Genomic DNA, 21578 nt, shown 5'->3' on the forward strand with positions numbered 1-21578 from the left:
AAACTCCTGGGAGTGGGTGCAGGAAATTAATTTTTTTAGTGATATTATGAAATTGAGGATGATGATGATAATGATGATGATGCCCAGGGACAGCACTTTGAAAGCACTAACCTGAAAAGGCAGAGAGGAGCCCCATACTATGTCAGCAAGCAGCCAAAGCACTGAAAGATCCTTAAGGCATAAATTTGACCCATATTCTGTAGATAATCAACTTTCCTCTCCCCAAAGGGGATTTGGGAGAATGATATAAAAGCATGATTTGCATTACGAAGCCTTGTATCTTCCTTGATGTTTTCCTTGTCTGCTCCAACTGCTACTGCTCCCAAACATCAAACTGCACAGGGGTTTGCTGCATGCAGGGCAGGAGCTGAACTGTTCCTAATGGGAGCCCAGCACAGCACTGGGGCCTTTTCCAGGCCAGAGGAGATGAGGACTGGCAGCTCTGGAGTGCAGGATGCTCTCTGACCTCTTCAGCACAGTGGGCACCCCTGCCCAGCGTGCCCAGCACACGTCAGAGTCAGAGCTGATGAAAGCCCTCCTGGCAGTCAGCTGGTTGACCTGCAGGGAGGTGCCAGCCTGTGCTGCCAGCAGGACTGAGCCCTGAAAGCAGCTCCTAATCATCTGCATGGAGAAAGCCAGTGTCAGGAAACTGCAGCTAATGAATCATTTCAGGGCACGGGATCTGGGTAGGAGAACAAAGTGGAGGCAGGCTGGGGGATGTCAGGGAGCCTGCAGTCCCACCAAGGAGTGGGCAGGGATTCTGAAAAATAAGAATTCTCCTCATCTTTGAGGGAGAATAACAACCACAGGGATACTTCCGATAAACAGGGCTGAAATGCTGTGATTTAAAAAGCACAAATTTTTCATTTTTACTGTATAGCAGATATTTTGATATTGCTAATCACAGAAAACAGAGGGAAAATATTCTCTCTAAATTCCTGGCAAGTGGGTCATCATGTACATTTCTTCAGACAATGAGAGGATGGACACTCCAGATGCGCTCTTACTTGAGATGTTCTCCAACAGCAAGGGGACAAGGAAGCTGGTCACACAGTGCAGATGTGAATGAGCTAGCTCCTCTCACACTGACATTTTGAGCCAAGAATATTTCAACATTAGCATCTCCTAATGCAATTTCTTCTCACTGGCTATAAAACCTGTCCTGGTGCAAAAGAAACCTCTGTGATTTTCATTTAACTATGAGAAAAGAGCCACAGCCATTTTTGTGTAACAGGATTTGTGTGGGCTGTTGGTAAGGGCACGCTGCTGATAAATAAGGTTCAGTTGTAAATATTCTCTAGTGACATGGGAATTTATCCACCTATTGAAGTTTACAACTGAGCTACCAAGGAAACATGTTCTTTAGCTCCACTGTGTATGCAGTCCACAGTGCATTTATCAAATGCCCTGTCACTTCAGGGAAGGCACAGTTCAGGTAATACAGTATTTATGAAACTGTGAATACCACCTCAGAAAGTTCTCTTAGAGTACATTTTTAAAAGCTGTCTTATGAAAACTTTGGACAAGTGGAAAGCAGAGGATATATTTTCAGTTTTATAGCACAGGAATCTGCTCTGTGGTCACATGCAGTGAAAAAGATACAGCAGAAATAGGTGCTTCCTAGGCACCACATTTATTTATCATAAGGCAAAAGTAAAAACTGAATAAGTAAATCAAATCTGATTTTTTGTAAAGCTGGGGTTTAAACAGGAATTTCAGATCCTCCCCTTCATCAGATATAAAAATCAAGACTGGCTTCTCATCCTTCATCCATTTATCTATTTCAGTTTACAGGCCACCCTGACACCACAGGCAGGTTCTTTGCGTGGGCACTTTTCATTCCATTTCCATATCGGAGGACCAAAATGGTCTTTTATCTTACACTGCCTCTCCCATACTCCTTGGAAACCCTGGCAGTGACCCTGCTCAATCCCCTGTAAAAAACCATCCCTGTTTCACCCTTCAGGCCGTGCAATTCTCTGACTGCCTCAGAGATTCCTCAGCTCCTCAGTGAATGCTGGTGTCCATATGGAGAAGTAATCCCCAACTGTGTCACCTCAGAAAGCTAATTTTAAAAAATCCTTAATTTTTAAATTTTTCTTGATTGTTTTCTTTGGGTGCTGCAGCCTGTGAGCTGAGGCTGCCAAAGTGTTTCAGGCGCCAGTTTTCTTGATTCTCAGTGGTTGAAATTATGGAAGAAGCTTTTGTGTAACCTTTAAGTTAACATTTGTGGGAAGGGAGGAAGAAAGAGAGGACAAAGATTTTCCTGGTGAGAATTTATTTATTAAAAAAATAAAAAAAAAGAAAGAAAAAAAAAGAAATAATGAAGTCTCTTCTCTATGGGTAGCAATCCCGGCAAGATTCACCAGAGTGGGGCTCCCTCTGTTGAGCTCTGGGAGCTTTGCCAGATGGTAAATTACAGCTGTCCACTCCATTTTTGGGGCAGCTTCATCTCCAGGCCCTTCCTTACCCCTCTCTTCTCCCTGTGGTCCCGTTGAGAGGGAAAAAATTGTAATAGAAAAGTGCCAAAAAAGTGGGGTCTGGGAGTAGGACCTCTGAGCTGTGACCTGCCTGGTCTCTGTCAGAGGAAACCCAGCTCCAATGAGTTGTAGCAGGACTGGACCATAACTCCCACCATTTCTGGGGTGGGAGAGGGTTTCTGCTTAGGAAACGCTTGAGTCACAAGGCAAAGAGCCAAAAAGAAATATGTGGAAAGGCTGGAAAGTAAACCAGAGGTATTGGGCTGGCTAGCAGAGTTACAAAGGCACTGCTGGAAAATGTAAGCTATCCCGTGCTTCGTCAGCTTCCACCAGGAAAGATCAAATGAAGCAGTTGCAGCAGAGATTCTTGTTAGGGGATTTTTATGCAATACTTCTTGTATTTTCCCCAAAGTGTTCTTCTTTTTCTTGCTGTGACCTACAGCATAAGGAATTGTGGAAAATTCCAGAGCTGTAAATGCTGCCATTGAGGAAGTGAAGAAGCCTGAAAAAACTTCAGGCTCTCAAAATTGCACAGGGAACTGACTTTTAACTCATCTCTTTTATTAAAAAGCAAGCAAGGACTGGTTCTGTCAGGGGGCTGGGAAAACTGGGTCATGGTTCTGACCAAAGTGGTGTCATCTGGGGAGTAATCAATGAGAGATTTCATGTTTATTTAAAGGTTTTAAGACACTTTGAATTGAGACCACAAGGCAACCTTAAAGATATAATGTTGTAGTGCCTTGAATATAAGGAGGTTTTTTTGTGTTTCTCTGCAGCTTCAAGGGAGCTCCTATTTGATTTGTCTCTATTGGTGGCTCTGGCAGGCTAAATGTAGCCAACTGTGCTGTCTTTCCTCTTTGAACTGCTCAAATAGCACATGGCTGTTCGTTTGCTTAGCAGAGTTGCGCTGGAAATTTTTTTCTTCTGTTATTTGTTGTTTTTTCCGTGTTAACCCACTGCCGGTTCCTGAAGCTCAGGAAGTGTTTGGTGCCTCTTGCCCTTGTGAGGCAGTCAGCTGAGGCATATTTTGTCTGATGGTTTCTCAGGAAGCCACACTGCATTCTTGGGTTAGAAGTTGTGTCAGCTCTTGGTTGGGATGTTTTGTAGACCAGCTTCTGCTCTGAAGTGTCTGTGCACAGCAGCCAATCCTTTCACCAAGATCCCTGCACAGGATTATCAGGGTCATATTTGGTCCTTAGGATCCAGTGAATGTTTCCTGCCTGAAAAGTGAGGGACAGATTCTTAGAACATACCTAGCTCTTGTGAAGACTATGGCCAGCACAAGTCATCACTAAATATTCTCCTTGGTAGAGACTGCCAGATGTTCAGCTTTGTTTCACAGAAGATTACTTGTAAGGTAAAGCTTTATACCAGGTAGGAATTTTCTATACACCCACACCACTTCATCAAGATCAATGGAATTAAACTGGTTCAACTGAAACCAGAAACTGTTCTGCAATTCCAGCAGTGTGTTCTCTGTATCACTTAGTAAAGAGCAGAGAGTTTGGAAGCATTGGGGTTTTGCAGAACGGGAGGGACTTTCCACTGACATGGTTAAACAGCTGCCTGGTGTTACCCACTAATTCTAATTCTCAGGGCAGCCATAGCTGTGAACTCACTGCTGGAAATCCAACCTGACTCTGAATATCACATGTTGTTTAATAGGAGAGAGCATGTAGTTTGAAAATACTTCACTTAAACAACGGGTTACTGAGAAATAGAGATCTTTGAATGTGTAAATATTGATAGGTAGTGAGTGAGGGGCTGAAGCAATGTGAGCTGTGCAGAGGACATGAAGCTATAAGCTGCAATTATGAGATCAGATGCACTCTTCCGTTCAACTTGTGAATCTTTCTAAGAGAAATGGCACTGGACTGTAAAGATAACTCAGATCTAATATTGATAAAGTGGAGAATCCCAGACAGATCTATGTGAAAAGCTGTGCAGTGGAAGGCCTGCTGGTTTTTTTCTCAGTTGTGCTGCATGCATCAGCTGCATTTGCTAGGAGAAACTTTGAAACATTCTTTAATCTTGCTGTGTACAAATATGGACCTTATAAGGTGAAATGCAAGGTGTGCCTGTTTGCCAGATAAACTACAAAATAACTTTGTCAGACACTGTTCTCTTGGAAGATGAATTTGTGCTCCATTGGCCCATTGATGAAGTGGAGAACACCATCCTGTGCTGTTCTGGGTGGTGAGCACTGTTGTTCCCTGTTCATTGGAGAGCAATGGTGATGTGCCAGAATGAGGCTGTACCTGCCTGCCTTCATGCTCCATCTGTTGAGCAATTCCCCCGGTATCTTCATGCTAATTGCAGAAGTCATTTCTGGAAATGGCAGATAGGCTCCTAATCTGTTTGGACACTTCCCCTCCATGTATAAAGGCTATTTCTTGCAAATGTGTAGAGACATTCCCAGACCTTTTAGTTTTGGAAAAGCATTTTCCCTTCTACTCCAGGTGGGAGCCATGCACTGTCTGCATGTGTCTTCAGGTGTCACAAGGACTGCAGCACCATCAGCGAGGGTCAGGGCCTAAATATTAGGTAACCATTTTGGCAAATAAAACAGTAAAGCTTTAGTTAAGAACTTTTATTTTTATTGTGATTATTTAATACCTATATGGCACTATCAATAAACATGCCACTTTCCAGAGTATATAAATGATTACATTCAGTTTTCATTCTCCATGGGGTTGTTTCTATTGTCATCTCAAATACTTTTAAAGTTGATTTCAAAAAGGTTGTACATGCAAAGTGTGACTTTTCAGGCTTTCACTGATCTGTCATGCAGAGCTGACTAACAGCTTATAAGTGGGGTTTGTCTTTGCTTCTTTGTGAGAATTTAGATTCTCTTTGATTAATTTTCCTGTAATCACCTTTCTGTGAAAGCAAATGCTGCAGTGTCACTGTTGAGATATGTCAGACAGGTGACCTGTACTTCTGAATCGCTGCACGTAAGACAAACCATCTTACACGGAAGACAAAGCACTTTTGAGAGTTTTTGCTGCGAGATATGATGATGATTCATGATCTGTCACCCTGAAAGTTCCTCTTGAGGACAAAAACCACTAAAAACTCTGCAGGTCACAGATCTGGTGGGAGTATACATTTTTTGGTTTAACTGCACTGGCTAAAGTTTGCCTTGACCCCTTGTTTCTTCAGTTCGCTGCATGTGCAAGTGCTCTCTCCTTCCTAGGGCTGACTGAGACACGTGTTTTAGTTTAGGTGAAAGGTGTCACTCTGGAAAGGTGTTAACCTGAGGGGGAGCACAGTGGGCAGGGTGGTGAGGAGCAAGCAGGCAGTGCGTAGTCCCTGCTGTCCTGCCAAGTCTGGCTGACACGGCTGTCACTGCCACCACAATGGAGCTGCTCGTTGTGCCAGACTGCCTTCACTTGTGTGTCCTAAAGGGATCCCAGCAGGCTCATGATTTACATTGCTCTCAGCTGATTTGAATGGGAGTTTTGGATGCCAAGATCCCCGTAATAGGGTAGTTACAGGGAGTGGAGTAGCCCATCTCCTCCTCAGTAGCCCTGCTGGTGGGTGCTCTATCACGCAGCCCTTGTCCTCTCCAGCACAGCTGCTGGGATTTCTGCTGAGCTCTTATGGGTGTCAGGAAACCATATGCTGAAGTGCTACCCAGCCTGCTTGTGGGGAGTTTCCTACCAGTTGGAAAATGTAAATTCAGTACAAACTGTCACTGCTGAATCTTTGCTTGTGTAGCCTGGGAAATTCAGAGTAATGTGTGATGCTTCAGAGTAATGGAGCAAAAAATTAGCAGTATGTGTTTTAATTATTATTTATGCTTTACAGTAATAGCTTGTGTTTAACTGTATTTTACCACTGGGATGTGCATGCTTTTAATTACTTTTCATTACTTTTTCTTTTTCTTCTTTATCGACTTTGAATTTACTTTGGATGTTTACGCTTGATAGTGCTTGATGAAAGAGATAAATGTATATACATTCATGCAGAGGAACAGACTCTTCAGAAATATATTTGGAGTATGGGGGGTATGGAGAGAGATCTTGGAGAATTTTGAAGGACTGCAACAAGCAACATGCCAGTGTGTTTTGCTGTAGTGACTTATTACAGACTTTAAAAAACCAAATTATTGTCCCTAGCAGTGTTCCTGTCAGGCTGTTCCAGCAGTGTGTTCTGAGGTTGTTTGGCTTTATCCCCTCCTGCTTCACCCCTAGCACAGATGATGATCAAGATTCATGGAGCAAAGGGAAACAGGAGTTAAATACTCCTCCACCTTTTGCATTTCTCCAATTCTTTGATTCTTTCACCCCCTGACATAGGGGTGAGGTGACACTGCTGCCCCATGGGGCAGGCAGAATCACACCTGCCTCCTGTGGGGGATTTCCATGTGCAAGGGAACCCCTTGAAGCAGTGAGGTTGAGGTTTTTGCACAGTTTGAGCTGCACAAGGCAAGAGCTTGGGCAAGAGAAATTACCCTTTAGCATTAACAAGGCTTCCACACTGCAGAAAAACAATCTTCTGCTTTGCTGTTGTGGAGAGGAGTTGTAGCTGGAGCCTCAAGAGATTTCTTGGCTTTCAAGGATCTAAACACAAACTTAGCTTGAGAGAAGGGTTGGATCATAGCATTTCTGTCTGGGTTTAGTAGCTGGATGCCTTGCCCTATTTATTTTATTTTTGATTTCTTGTTTTATAGGCACCTGCATAGCACTTTGGGCAAGCATGAGACATTTTTTTGAAGTAGTGACCTCCTGCACCAAGTCCTGCATGCAGAAGTTGGCAGGCTCTGACCCCTGTTGGAGCCTGCGTTGCTTTTGTGCACATTGGGAAAGAGTTTATTTTCTGTAACTTTTGAAAACTGAAGACCTACTCTATCTGGGCAGCTCACATTCTACTAAGCTTTCTACTGGGAGAATTTATTGGAAGCAAGCATGTTTGGGTTTTTTCCCATTCCTTTTGTTCTTCAGGATACATAATGAAGAATGCTCCAGCTTTGCCAGTTAATTGCTTCATGGCTGTTATTTGTCAATTTGCCAGCAGGTTTCTGCTTAACTGCTGCTATTTGACATTGCTGAAACACAAATGCAGAATGATTGAGTTGCCAACATATCATTGAGTCTTCTGCAAGGGGGATTTTCAGCATATTAACGCTTCAGGCTTTCACGTCAGTATTGATTGCTGACATAGAAAAGAAACCTTTGGCAGTATTCAGCATCATGCCAGCATGGATTTAGTGGCAGGAAAAAGAAACTGGCTGTTGCCATTGACTGTGACTTCATCCCTTCCTTTCTTCCTTTCTTAATTTTTTTTATTTCTATACACACCCACACAGAGTTTTGAAATTTAATACACATCATAGCCAAGTGCCAGTTAGCCTCACAATAAACCAGCAGGGCAAATCAACTCCTTGATGCACTCAGATGTCGAGGCTGTTTAATTTTGCAGCCACCTGCGTTGTGCCCGACCAGATTTCATGGCAGCTGGGGAAGGGGGTGGTGGCAGGGGTTCCTTATGGTGGAGCACAGGTCAGGAGCTGACTTGGAGGAAGGCAGTGGGGTGGTGGTCTATGCTGAGCTCCTCATGGGACACCAGACACTGGTGTCTGGATGCAGGAGTGGCCATTGAGAGGCTGAGTGGCACAGGGAGAGGAGCAGCACAATGCTGCTGGGGCCAGGCTTGGAAAGGGAGCTCCTCTCCGTGGACACAGTGAGGCAGGAGATGCCAGGATGGGGCCCCATGGATGAGCAGGGACTTAGGTGGTGGAGCAGGGGATGAAGTGCATGCCAAGGGTGCAGTGCAGAGGCTCAGTGTTGTGCACCAGCAGTTGCTGTGGCAATGCTCATGCATGGAATGGGCACAGGAAGGGTAAGGAGGTTTTGCTCTGCTGAAGCAGGGAGCAAGAGGAAGGTGTGAGCCTCCTGCAGTTGCTGGAGAAACACCTCACTGTGCTTTGTCTCGCTGAACCTTGCCTGTCTCTGCTTTGCTTGAGTCTGATCTGTGGGATGATACTTTATATCCTCGTTTAGATTAGAAGGTTTTGTAGGAAAGACCACATGGACATTCTGAAGGTGATGATCTCTGACTGAAATGTTGCTGCATGGAACAAAGACCTGAGGGGAAATAGGACAGGGCATGGGCTGAGGTTTTGAACATAAAATGGGAAGGCCATGCTCACCAGCAGGGCTTGGGGAGTTTGAACATCAGTCAGACATCAGTCCTGGCCAACCTCTTTTCCTTTGAGTTGGGAAAGTCAAGTGAAGAAGAAGGAGTGGATAGGCCAGATTTGTCTGCACAAAGATTGCCAGTGAGGAAGATCATCAAGATCAGAGGAAGATTTCTAAGAACCACATTACAACTAGAAAACAGCAGCAGAGATTGCTAAAAGATGCTTAATGATCCCTCCTTTCAGATGTAGTTCAGAGGAAATTTCTGAATCTGATCTGCTTCTCACTTATGAATTAACCAAAAATAGGAATAATAAAGGGAAACTTCCAAAAATATCCTTCTTAGGAGCCATTAATATAATGTGACCATGAAAAGTCCACTGAAAGCTAGATCTTTTGGCCAGAATATATAATCAAAGGAGCTTCAAGAGTTTATCTTAAGTGTTTAGGGTTGGTTGGTTGGTTGGTTTGTTGTTTGGGGGTACTTTGGGTTTTTTGTGTTTTGTTTTGAGTTTTTTAATTGTAATTGTGATACTAAATTTTTGTCTTTGGTTGATTTGAGCAGATACTTAAAGCTTTAGAACAGAGCAAGTAGCTTTATTTGAAAAGGATTAGAGGACACTGATACCTGGGCCACAGTAAATGCAAGGTTTACATGGGACACTCAAATCAAAATGGGTACATAGAGCCTTACAGAAAGGCTGGGAAATGTCTCAATGTCAGTGGGTATCTTTTCCACTCAATAACATGCTCACCTTAAAAAATGCCTCTACAGAGTTTTTAGTTGAAAAGTTGTGATTCAGAATTAGAAATTCTGAACAATTGGAGCAGCTTGTTTTTGGAAGTAACTGATAATTGGAACAGTTTGTTTTGGAAGTCCTTCCCACTGTCAGTTGCCCAGATCTTCTCTGTGTAGGACAGCTCCTAGATGGCCCACAGATAAGCCCATGAAAGAGAAGAGGAACACAAGCACCTAAACCACAAACTCCCACATTACGGTCTCCAAATAGAACAATGCCAGATTTCAAATTTATGTCTGGCAGTTGATTTGTTTTTCTTAAAAGTCCTCATTTGCATCAGGTGAAGTTAAAAAACCTGAATCATCTTCTAGCCAGACCAATTAATTTTCAATAAAAGCCCAGCATGTATTGAATAAGAATTTCATTGATGAAGTGTGCAATAAAGTAAAATCCCCTTTGTTTTCTGTAGCACTGGGGGCTACTGTGTTGCCTTTTTGCACAGTAAAATGAGGCTTGAGAAGAGAAAGTGGCTAAAAAGTAAAAAAAGTGATCTGACCTTGAATTGCTACAAAGATCTTGGGAATAGGAAGGTCCTGTCTAGGGTAAGTGATACAGAGCGTGTTTGCCAGGCAAATTTCTGGATCAGCAGTGTGCACCTGGCAGAAGTCTTACTCTTCCTTTGATAAAGTTTCTTCTCCCAGCATGAATTAAAGTTATGGTTCTTTTATTTCTAAATTACTACAAGACTCTGTAGTCTTTCAGCTTAGTGTGGGGTTTTATTCCTAGTTTCAAATGAGTAATACAATCTATGCCTTACCTAAGGAGTTTGATGGTATTGTATGCTTAATCTTTAAAATGCTGTGTAGGGCGCAACACTTTGCTTTCAAGGGAAAGAACCATCCTGGCAGAGAGAAAAATATCAGTAGGATGCTGCCACTGATTTGGCAGAGACTGTTTGATGCTTTGTTAGCTGGCTGTTGATTGTTTGCTTTTTTAGTTATGTTTGAAGGAGCTTCCAGAACAACTGGTCTTTAAGTGGGTAGTTCCATTCAGATACAGCAAAATCCAGAAGAATACAGAGGATTTGCAGAGGAACTGCACATTGCTAATTAGAAAAGTTAGAACTGGGGACACATCTAAAAGAAATTAAATCCCCCTCCAGACAACATGGATCATGCTCTGAAGAGCTGTGCCTCTTTGCCTGTCTCCTTCAGTGTGGGCTGTAGGCAAAGAGATTTGTCACACAACATTCCAAGACCTGCACAGCTACCAAAGCCTTTCCTAATAAAAATGAGTAAGTTAACGCCTGTGTGTGAAGGTGCACTGGAGAAAGTTGCTCTTTGATCAGTTGATGGTGTGTGCCTGCCGCCGTGGCCATCTGGCACCCAGGAGCGGCGGAGGCGCCGGCAGGCAGTGCAGGCAGGGCTCTGCTTCTCCTCCTCCTGCCAAAAGATGCAGGTGGAAGAGCATTAAACCCACCCCACCAGAGCAGGTCCGTTTAATGCACCCATCGGAATTGAAAAATGCCTCTGCTTGTGGTTTTAACAAATACCATGAAAAGTCATCCCAGCATCTCATTTTCTGGAAGTGCAGTGTTTCTGTCAGGCCACTCCACCTATCCTCTGGGGAAAGCATCTGAGTGTTATTTTAGGCACAGGAATGTCATCCAGAAGTACAGGCATTAGAAACACCTGGGTGAATACCAGGGTGTTTTATTAAATATAGCTTTACCTTTTCATTGTCCCTATAGGACACCCCATTGACAAGCATGATGCACAGCAGGGAACAGACTACTCAAAGACATATGTATGCAAAGAAAACTGTGTCATTTTTGTAAATACAACTCTGGAAAAAAAAACCCAAACCTTCTTACAGAAGGTTGATTTTTAAGGACTCCTCTAACATCCCTTGTGTTATGTGCTGGTATGTATTTGCAAGCTGACTCTTAGTTCAAATTGAATAAAATGAAAAATGGTATAGGATAATACAGCAATACAACTTTTGCACTCCAGTATGGGTTAAAGAACTGTGACAGGACCAAAGTAGCAGGAGGCTGTGTCCAACAGAGTTACCCCCTGCTCTGTGGGACTCAGCAAGAAGAGGAGCAAGTAGGTGGGGAGGACAGGGGCTGCATAAACCAGTACTTCCACCAAAACATTGTTCATGCAGTCCCAGCCTGGGTGAGATAATCTACCTTTCACTGGGACAAAATGAACTCTGGCAAGAATTCTTCACACTCAAGTGGCTTCCATCAAATAGGTTTCACTCTTTTATCATACCAAACAATGAACTTCTTAGGCTTTTTTTTCTCATGGGCCATGATTTTTTAGTATGTTTGTTTAATTTTTTTAATGACAGTGAAAGCTTCAGAGCTCTTTTTAGTTCTAAAAGAAAGATTTAGGGCATTCTGCCTATTCCACTTTTCCACAAGGACATTAATGCATAGCCAACAAAGAATATTACAACTGTTTACAGTAGCCTTCAGTGAGTTGCATGAGACTTGGGGATTTTGAAAGAAATAAAAGTATTTGGTTACAGAATCAAAAGATAAACAAAAGGCTTCAAACTCAAAAATGTTTGGAAATGCTCAAACAAATGCAATGAAAAATTACCAATTTGCCAGCTTTTATAACCCTGTGAATCATCAAGCATGTATTGTTTTGTCTCTCTTCTGAGCTTCAGAAACCAAAGCAACTCTGAAGGTCATCATGTCTAATATTTTGCCTTTTGACACGTCCAAGTTTAGTTGTTTAAACATATAGTTCTGCTTACATGGGATATTTTGCAAATTAAGCAATGCTGCTTGGTGGTGTAAGAGGTACTGCAGATTTCAGCTGAGCTACATGAGATGGACAGTGCCTGCTCTAACACACCTACATTCTCAGACTTATCATCACCTGCATCTTAGTTTTCCTGAGATCCAGAGTATAGCATTATGGGGCAGTCTGCTGCAGTCATTGGGGTCATTTGGTAAATGACCATGGCTGCTCAGTTTGCTTCCAGCTAAACAGTGACTCTAGGAATGATATTGGTGCTGGCTGGAGATTGCTTAAAGGTGTTTGTTTTGTTTCCCCAGAGTGTTTCTCAGCTTCCCTATGGCAAAGCCCTGTACACATACGAGGGAAAGGAGCCTGGTGACCTCAAGTTTAACAAGGGGGACATCATCATCCTGCGGCGCAAGGTGGACGAGAACTGGTACCACGGGGAGCTCAATGGCAACCACGGCTTCTTCCCCGCCAGCTACATCCAGTGCATCAAGCCCCTCCCACAGGCTCCACCTCAGGGCAAAGCACTTTACGACTTTGAAATAAAGGATAAAGATCAAGACAAGGATTGCTTGACCTTCACCAAGGTAGGGGAATAGGTGTTTTTAAAATGTTCAGCAGTCTGCTTAGATAGGGAGTGATGGGGCACATGTGGTGCTGGCAGCTGAGCCAGGGGTGCTGGGACTGGTGGGACACCTTCCTTGTCTTCCTGGCCTCCCTGGCCTGCCCTGGACTCTGTGAGATTGTGCCATGAATACCAAGGCTGGTGTAAAGCTAGTGAAGCTCAACAAGCAGAACTGGCTGCACACTTTCTGAGAATATTTTTTCCCTCTAAAAAGCATGCATTTCATCTGCATTGAAATGTTCCCCAAGAATTACTCAAATTTCAGAAAAAAAACTCTAATGGAAATGTGTCTTTTAATGTTTCTTATTGAATCAGATGTTCCAGTGTTTTAAAATGGCATTCAGCTTCAAAATGTGTATTGCATCGTACCATATACCAATTAGCAGTTGAAATACACTATCATCATAATAGTATTTCCTATTTTAAGAACATAAAAACAGTAAAAGGCAGACATTTAAAAAATGGTCTTTGGTGGTTTTTTAAAATGAAAATGTTTAATAAATTCCTGTTGGAATGTGAGAAAACGGAGATATTGTAATTTCCTTTGGATTTAAAATGTCACGTTTTCCCTTTCACCCCCTCCTTCCCACCTGCTTTTTGCCTCCCACTCCCTTCCCTAGCAATTTGTCTTGACCTTAGATGGGTTTCATGGATATCAAGAAACTCATAGTAAAATAAAGCCTATCCCCTATTGTTAATTTATGGCAGTGAATACCATGGAGAACCTGTTCATTGTCATTTTCTGTTTTATTTCAGCTGTCTGCGGCTGTTATAGTATCACATAAAGTAATAACAGTTATGCTGAAAATGAATATGAAATAGACGATAAAAATATCCTTCACCAGGATTTTACTGACCTCCTCTTTTGAAGCTACTTATTATAGCTGAATGAATTATTTGCAGCATGTAATTTTCTCACCGAATGCAACATCTTTTTCACTCATGCAGTGTTTCTCAGCAGAATGCAATTTCCTAGACTGTATACTTTCTCATATTTATTTAACAAAGGATTTGTAAGCACTTTTGCTCCATAGCAAGTGAAGTGTTTGATTGCAAACACTGCAAACCCTGTGACCAGCCAGCCTCCCTGGAGCCATGAATCTCTGTGAGAAAGTGGGCTGCTTAGTGAGAAGTAACAGCCCTGCACTAACAGAAGTTAGCCAGAAGTTACCTCTGAGACCTTATCAGTAAATATATATTTTCTGGTGCGTTGTTTTCCTCGCTGCCTGCCCAGAGGTACACTGGTGACTTCTCTGAGCTGCAGTCTTCCTGCTCTGCTTAAAGTATTCCTTGATTGCTCAGTCTTAAGAAATTTAATAGGTGTGCCAGGCAGTTGTGGTCTTTTTTGTTACAGCAGGTCCTTTCCTAGACACTTTTGCATTTGATATATTTGGTGCCATATATTAGAAAACCTCCTTTACAATAACTGCCTTTGTATAGTGATAGTTCTCATTTTCTTGGCTGTCCAATGTCATTCTCACATGGAGCATTTCTTCCTGCTGTATAGCTCTACTCTCAATCTCTCAATTTTCCTTGTTTTCACCCCTCATGTTACTGTCGGCATCCATTTATCCCTGATGACTCTGTTTTCCCCAAGGGGGTTTGGTTTCTCTTCTACTGCTATTTTCTTCTTCAGCTCCTTCCACTACACACACTGTCACCTTGTAACAGTTTTTATGCCCTGCCTATTGTTCTCCCTGACAGTGAATAATCTATTTTTCATCTTGGGATTTCACCGTCATGTTTTCATCAGTTTTCTCAATGCTAATTTTAGCTGTCACCTGTGCTGATGAAGGTTCCTGTTTAGCCCAGATTATAGATCATCTGCTGATGCAGTCAGTTCCTCTGCACAGAGTCCTGAGCACTGCAGTGCTGGAGATGGGATTTGTCACTTTGGGTAATATGCATCACTTGAATGTCTCAGTTTGCATCTGAAGATGCTGGACCAGTTTCAATTACACTATTTGTTCCTTCCTCTGGCAGAGGGGTTACATTGGCATAACACTTACACAAACTAATATAACCTATTTGTGTACTGCAACTCATTTCAGGCTACCAGACACTTGTGATTGGATTTTACTTATAAACATAAAATAAAGAAGAGTTCTCCTCTAAAGAGAAGTTACAAGAAGGAAACTCAAACATGGGGATATTCTGTATCATTTTGTTTTGTTGTTCTTTTGCTGGGCTTTGCTTTTCCCCATCCCTCTTTTACTATGCACTCAGAATACCTACTGGTACAGTAAAAGAAAACAAAGGAAGGATATTTGGTGTTTCCTCTTACTAAATTGTTTTGTTACATTTTTTCAAAATGAAAATGTTTCATTGTTCCAGATGTGTATTGCAGGGAAATGAAGTCTGCTTTACACAGATCCTCATGAGGAGTGCTGCAGGGTGCTTCTGCCATTTACCTATTTTCATCTCCTGAGGATACAACACTCTCCAGATAAAAGGCCAAAGATGTAAATGTAATCATTTTTATGTGTAAGAATAAATTCAGGAGGGGCAGAGAAAAATCTGTCTCGAGTATCCAGTGCAAAAAACAAAGCTCCCACATTCTTTTGCACCATTTGGACTGCTCCTTCAAGTCCTCTTCCCAGAGAAGCCATACATACAGGCATAGTGTCTCACCTCTGTTCTCTCCTCTGTGGTGTCTGTAAGAAGATAGAACTTACCCAGATTTCCTATTTAATTTGTTTTCCCTCCGTCTTTGGCAGTGATTAGCCAAACCAGGCAGTTGTTTTTTTCTATATAACAACTGGTTCCAGCCTTGTGTCAGCTGTGCAACAATTTAATGACAGTAGTTTCAGAAGTTGTACTCCTGATGTTCTCTAGTGTGGTTGGGACCATGCTGTGGCCTACAGAGCCTAATTGCATGCTCTTGGGATATACTTACTGGTTCAGCTGTCTAATCTCTCCTAACGTGGTACCACAGTATGGACATGGGATCCCGCTGTCTCTCTATCTGTCCTTCTCTGGGCTGTGAATGCTGGTACAAACCACATGCAGGAGGATTCTGCTCTCAGGTGTAGCAGTGCAAATCTGAAGTAGTTGCTCCAGACTTACACTGAGTCCAGTGTCAGCCCACACATTTGTTTTGGTGTTTGACCACCCTTTGCATGCATCTTCACATGGCCATCAGAAGGCTGAGTGACGCTGGTCGATGAGGCTCAAACCTGTCAAGGTAGCATCAGCCGTTCACCATGCTTCATTGCTCAGCACATTGTTAATAACATCAACTCTTTCCCTCATTTTCCAACACTTTTGATCCCAGCCCACAGTGGTGTCGAACAAGAGCCGTGCCAATCTTAGAACCATCACATCCAATACTTGTTCCTGGCTGTGGAGCAGCCCCTTAGCACTCAGTTCCAGCAGCACTTGCTGTTCACAGAGGGACCATCCCAGCAATAGCTGGTGACAGGATTCTGGTGCCAGCTGGCAAGCGCTGTCTCTGGACTCACCAAGCAGCACGTGGTGCCATCGCTGCGAGCTCCCCAGTGCTCTAGATGGAGTAGTTATCTCTGCAGAATAGCAGGCACAGCTGCTCTGTATTGCTCCGTTAATGGCCATTAATGACTAGAATAAAAATCAGGCTGTGAATCATGACTGTTATAGGAGAGAATTTTGTGCTGTTTTCTCAGCAAAAGGATTCATTTCTCTGTCAATCAGATAGCTTTTTAAGTGATTTATCTTTGACTTCTTTTCTGATAATGATTATAAACTGGAACTGCAGGTCCCACATGCCTGTCACAAGGCTGATCCAGCCCTGATGAATAGAGAGAAACTCAAGCAAGAAGGAGAGAGCAAATAATTAAAGGGTCTAGCAACAGGCATAAAAGGAGCGCGACATATCTTTGTCCAAACTACAGTGGATACCATTGGCTTTTGAAATGAGATTTGAGGCTTGTATTCCTTTATGCTGCCTGGAAATCAATTTAGTCAATGTGAAATAGTGAAGTGGTGTGCCAAGAGATCTGTGGCGTTTTGCTATTCATGATCCTTTTGGGAACCTTTCTAGGAATTTATAAGTAGCACAGCCATCCAACTAATATAAGGTTCTAAAATAGTTCATGCTGAAGCTTTCACCAGCTCACTGTGAAGAATAATGTCGTTGGCACCATTCAAAGAAACTTTCTAGTAATAGAAAAATTCAAAAGATTTTTTGGGATTTGCTGTAATTCTGAAGATTTTCAACACCCTTCTTAAAACTAATTATGTAATGGAATTCTCAAGAATTTGCACTTTGCTCTACCACAATGATACTAATTTTGAATGTCAGCATATCTCAGGATGCATTCTCATATAGGACCATATTCAGCAGCCAGACTTGGCTGAGCCAAATGAAGTTCAGTGTATGGAAATGATTCCAGATTTCATACATCCACAGAAGGTAAAGTTGAAAGGGATCTTCAAAGGTCAGCCATTCCCCACCCCATCCTTGAGCAAAGTCAACACAGGATAAACCTTTCCTGCCAGGTGTCTGTACAGCCTGCTCCAGAGATGGGATTGCACAGTGCCTCTAGCAAAATCTGGTCAAAAGCTTCTGGGGTTTTAGAGTTTAATTTTTTTTTTTCCTAATTTCTTACATGTGTAAATAGTTGCAAATATATATACACATTGATATGCAGTGCTGGGTTAATGGTTGGACTCAATGATCTTAGAGGTCCTTTGTAACCTGAACAATCTATGATTCTATTCATACCCATGTGTATGCACTTACACCACATAAGATTATGTATGTATGTGTAGTGTAGACTACATCACATTTTGTGTTTTTAAAAAACTCTTTTAGGGAAATAGCTGAGCAAATATAAAAAATAGGAACACTCATAGCAAGTCCCTGAAGTGATGCAGTAGTTTCTTTTCCTCGTTTACACCCTTTACCTAGATTCTAAATTTATGCTAATCGGTCTTTTGTAAGAGTGTGTGGAAGCTTTGCAGAGATGTATTACTGTCAGTTCTTTAAACAGATCAAAAATGGTCTGTGCAGACAGGGTTTTGGAAGGGAATACTATCTGTTTCTTCAGGAAATTAAATGCACAAATTCTTTTTGCATCCTTCCAGCTGTAATAAATAGCTGAAGGACTCAGTTTGTAGCCGTTTCTATGAGCTTTCCCCTAACGGATCATTCAGATGAATAATGCAAAGGAAACATTTAAACTATTTCAGAGTGCATGTATTCAAAATGCACATGTTCAAAAACTACTAAGTACATCACATCACATCTCTGTTCTGGCCATTTTTCTATCAAAGCCAATCCATGGTCTGAACATCCTGGATCAGGAATTTGTGGGAGACTTTTCTATGTAAGAAGTATCTGCAAAAAAAACAGCTGCCCTTGCCTGGCCATTTGACATCAGGATCTTGTTACATGGAGCATGGTAGACCATGCATTGCTCTTATTTTCACAGAGTGAGCAGTGGAAATAAAGTGAGATTGGCCAGGAACTCTGTCTCAGCTTTCTGGAGGAAGAGATTTTCTTCTTTTTAGTAAATTCCTGTGCAAGAGCAGAGAAAGACTGGATGCCATGAGGGAACAAAGCTGACTTCCCAGCTTTTCTCAGCCCACTCCTTCCTTTTTTCATAGGAGATCTGAGCATCCAGGCAGAGCCCCATTGAGAGGGTTGCCTTCTACAGCTGTTGTAGAAAGCAGTGCTTGTTTAAGCCTGGGTTTAGTATGATGACCCCAGAAGAAAGGGATGGTAGCAGAAATTCATTGGCAAACTGAGTAGTTCAATCTGGAAAAAGTCAGAGTTTTGTTCTAGTCACTTGAGCTTTCCTAATGACTTGTACATTCTGGGTGTGAACTGTACCAAGTGAAAATTTGAGCAATATGAATCTGGTTTGTACTTGTTCATCATCTCCTGAAATTCTTATACAGTCCCCTAGATTAAACATAGTATCAAAGTACCATTGGTTTTAGGAAATGAACTTGTATTTAAACTGAAGCTGATCCAACAGGTGAATGCAATTTGGTTTTTTGACATGTTATCTTTGGTTTTTTATTTGCTTTGCAGTTTTACCTTATAATATTTTTTTAAAGAAAAACTGACATTCAGTGTGCTAGCTGTGTAGGCTTGTTGCTGAGCACCTTGTACTATTCCTTGTTGGAAGTGTTTCCACGACTACCTGTGCTGTACTGGTACTTCCTTTTGAATTGTGTTCCAGAGCACACAAGCATCGCAACAGACCCTTGGATGCACAGGGACAACTTCATGCTGAGGAGTTTTCACCTGTGATTTGTAGGTGACCTCTTGGGTCAGACATTCTTCTCCCCCCTAATGAAGCCAGAAGTTACCTGTTCCCACCTGCTGTGCTCAGACCCTTGGAGCTGCTGGCAGCCAGCATGAGCTGCACTGCTCTGCAGGGTGCTTCAGTGCACTTTGAGTGGGATGCCTGGGAAAAGATGCTGGGCCAGGGATGCTGCTAGACCAGGATTCAGGAAACACTTTTACCTGGCTTGTGACCTCCTCTGTGTACTCACTCTCTAAGCTATCATTTGGGTAACCAAAAATTGGCATCTTTCTACTGAAAATATTTGATTATGTGTTTTGTGTATCTCTGATTTTAGGATGAAATTTTGACAGTCATCAGGAGGGTGGATGACAACTGGGCAGAAGGAATGCTGGGTGACAAGATTGGCATTTTCCCTATCCTCTATGTTGAGGTAAGTTTATAACACATGGTGGTGGATGCTGGTCTTGAAATCTTGTGGGAGTTTTATGCTTACAAGGGCAGGATAATCTCAAATATTCTTATATGAGAAGGATGAACTAAAACAGAATTACTGAAAAGGGAATTGCTTTTGTTGCTGTCTGCTAAGGCACTATGGGTGTACACCCAATTCAGTTTAAAGTGGTCAGCAAAATATGCTTCATGATCTCCTTCTAAAGGTTTCCCCTTTGGTGTAATCTCCAAAGTGCATAGGGGAAATAGGGGAGGAGGATTGTAGTTGGGATACCTCCACACACCTGAGGAGAGATGTGAGTTTTGGGCTGGTGGAGAGCCGTGATCCAAATGCACAGACCTGAGGAGGGGTCTGTGTCTCAGCAGGGGACACCTGTTGAGGGTGTTCTTTGTCTCAGCAGGGGCTCAGGCACCTCCACCCATGTGCCCAAGGGCTTTCATTCCATGTGTGCCTGACCCATCTTTATCCTGAGCTCTTTCCTGTTGTAATTTCCACAGGATTCTTATTTCAGAGTAAATGCTGAGACTTCACTTCCTCTGTGCACACCTGTGGTTCCACCTCTTCCCACTGCTGCCGGTTGTGCCCTTCCAGGCAGATGTTGCTTGGGACCAGTGGTGACCCTGCTGGTGCAGCTCTGTTGTCCAGGTGCCAGGCAGTGTCTTCAAGGAGCTTTCCTCCCTCATGGGTGAACCAGGGGTGCAAAGAGCAGATGGGCACCACATGCATGTGCATTTTTGTGGGGTGTTGCCACTCTGCACTCAGTAGTCAGAGCAGCATCACCCCAACTCTGCTTCCAGCCATTGTCTGGTGCCTCTGCAGTGAAGAATCTCTTGTGCCCAGAGCAGAGCCTGCTTTACTGTGTGTGGCTCTGGTGCCTGCCTCTGAAATTACTTCTCCAGTTTTCTTAGTTAGTGATTGGAGACAAAATAGAGATAATTAGTGCCTGACTACCTAATTATTAACTCCGACAATGACCAATTTGGAATAAACCGTCATTAATATACATTGCATTCCTACAGTTGACAAGAACAATAATATTAACACCAGAATGTGTAGGAGCTGTTATTGGGAAACCAGCTGCCTCACATAAGTTAATGACTAGTTTTCTTCTATTCTGAATGTGTGAGACATGTTCAGTTTGTTGTGATTAAATGAGAAAGATGGGTTTCTTCCAGATTTCATCCTTTCCCCCTTCTTTTTCTTGTCCCTGGAAAGTGCAATGTTACTGTCCTGAGTTTTGCTGCAGAAGGAGTGAATGGGGGACCTCTGCACAGCCAGCCACCACTGCACCTCAGCACCTTTCCCCAGCTCTAGTTTCATCTGTAGGCTGATGATCTGTGTGCATAGAACTGCCTACGCACTGTGCAGCATCCTGATCCTTCTCCCCCTCCTAGGTATCTGTTCTCCATAATTACTGCTATTGAAGGTTGAAGGGCTCATAACCTCAGAAGAACAGCCTGCAGAGAAGTCTTGCTAAAGACTTGTTGAAGTTCTCCAAGCACTAGCACATCCTGGGTGGCCATGGAAGAGCAGGAGGTAGCGCTGTGCAGGGTCAGAACAGTGATGCTTGCAGATTCTAAAGAGATGCAGACAGCCAGGTGGCCAGCACCAGGGGCCAAGAACATGTGTGGCAAGGTCTACATGCATATACATTCATACCAGATACACACACAGAGTAGGTAAAGTTCAATTGTATATGTGTATATTCATGTCCATACACACACATGTATTTTATCTGTATAAATTTGAAATCTGCAGATTTGAAAGCCCTATTCAAATGAGATGCTTGGGTGCCATGGCCATAATATTTGTGCAGTGGTTTGTAAAACCAAAGGGAAGTGATCCTCCAGACTACAATATTGGACACCTATTTCATTCACATAGTGGATGAAGGCCTTGTTCTGAATATGAGATGAGCTTATGCAAGTATTCAAGTTATACAATTATGTTGCTGTTGCCAGCTTCAGATGTTACTTTGCATTAAAAATTAAAAGGAATTAGCAGGTCAAGTCCCAAAGAAGTTTTTTAAATCTCTGTGCTGATATTTAAAAAGTAAATACAATAAACAAGTAGTACTTGAATCTAAAAACACTCCTCAAGTCTGTCTAAGTCCATTAAGTGGTTTTCAAACTCTTGGC

The 21578-nt window shown here is 42.6% G+C and overlaps 1 protein-coding gene across 1 annotated transcript in view; it reads left to right on the plus strand.

Annotated features, from left to right (window-relative positions):
- The window catches only part of SH3RF3 (SH3 domain containing ring finger 3), a 247313-nt gene that overhangs the window by 142144 nt on the left and 83591 nt on the right, over window positions 1-21578 (plus strand). The window contains exons 2-3 of the mRNA XM_059467004.1: window positions 12440-12715; window positions 19324-19419. Of these exons, the coding sequence (XP_059322987.1) occupies window positions 12440-12715; window positions 19324-19419 (372 nt within the window). The remainder of the gene's footprint in view (window positions 1-12439; window positions 12716-19323; window positions 19420-21578) is intronic.

The sequence above is a fragment of the Ammospiza nelsoni genome, chromosome 2, assembly GCF_027579445.1.
Source record: "Ammospiza nelsoni isolate bAmmNel1 chromosome 2, bAmmNel1.pri, whole genome shotgun sequence".
Taxonomy (NCBI): domain Eukaryota; kingdom Metazoa; phylum Chordata; class Aves; order Passeriformes; family Passerellidae; genus Ammospiza; species Ammospiza nelsoni.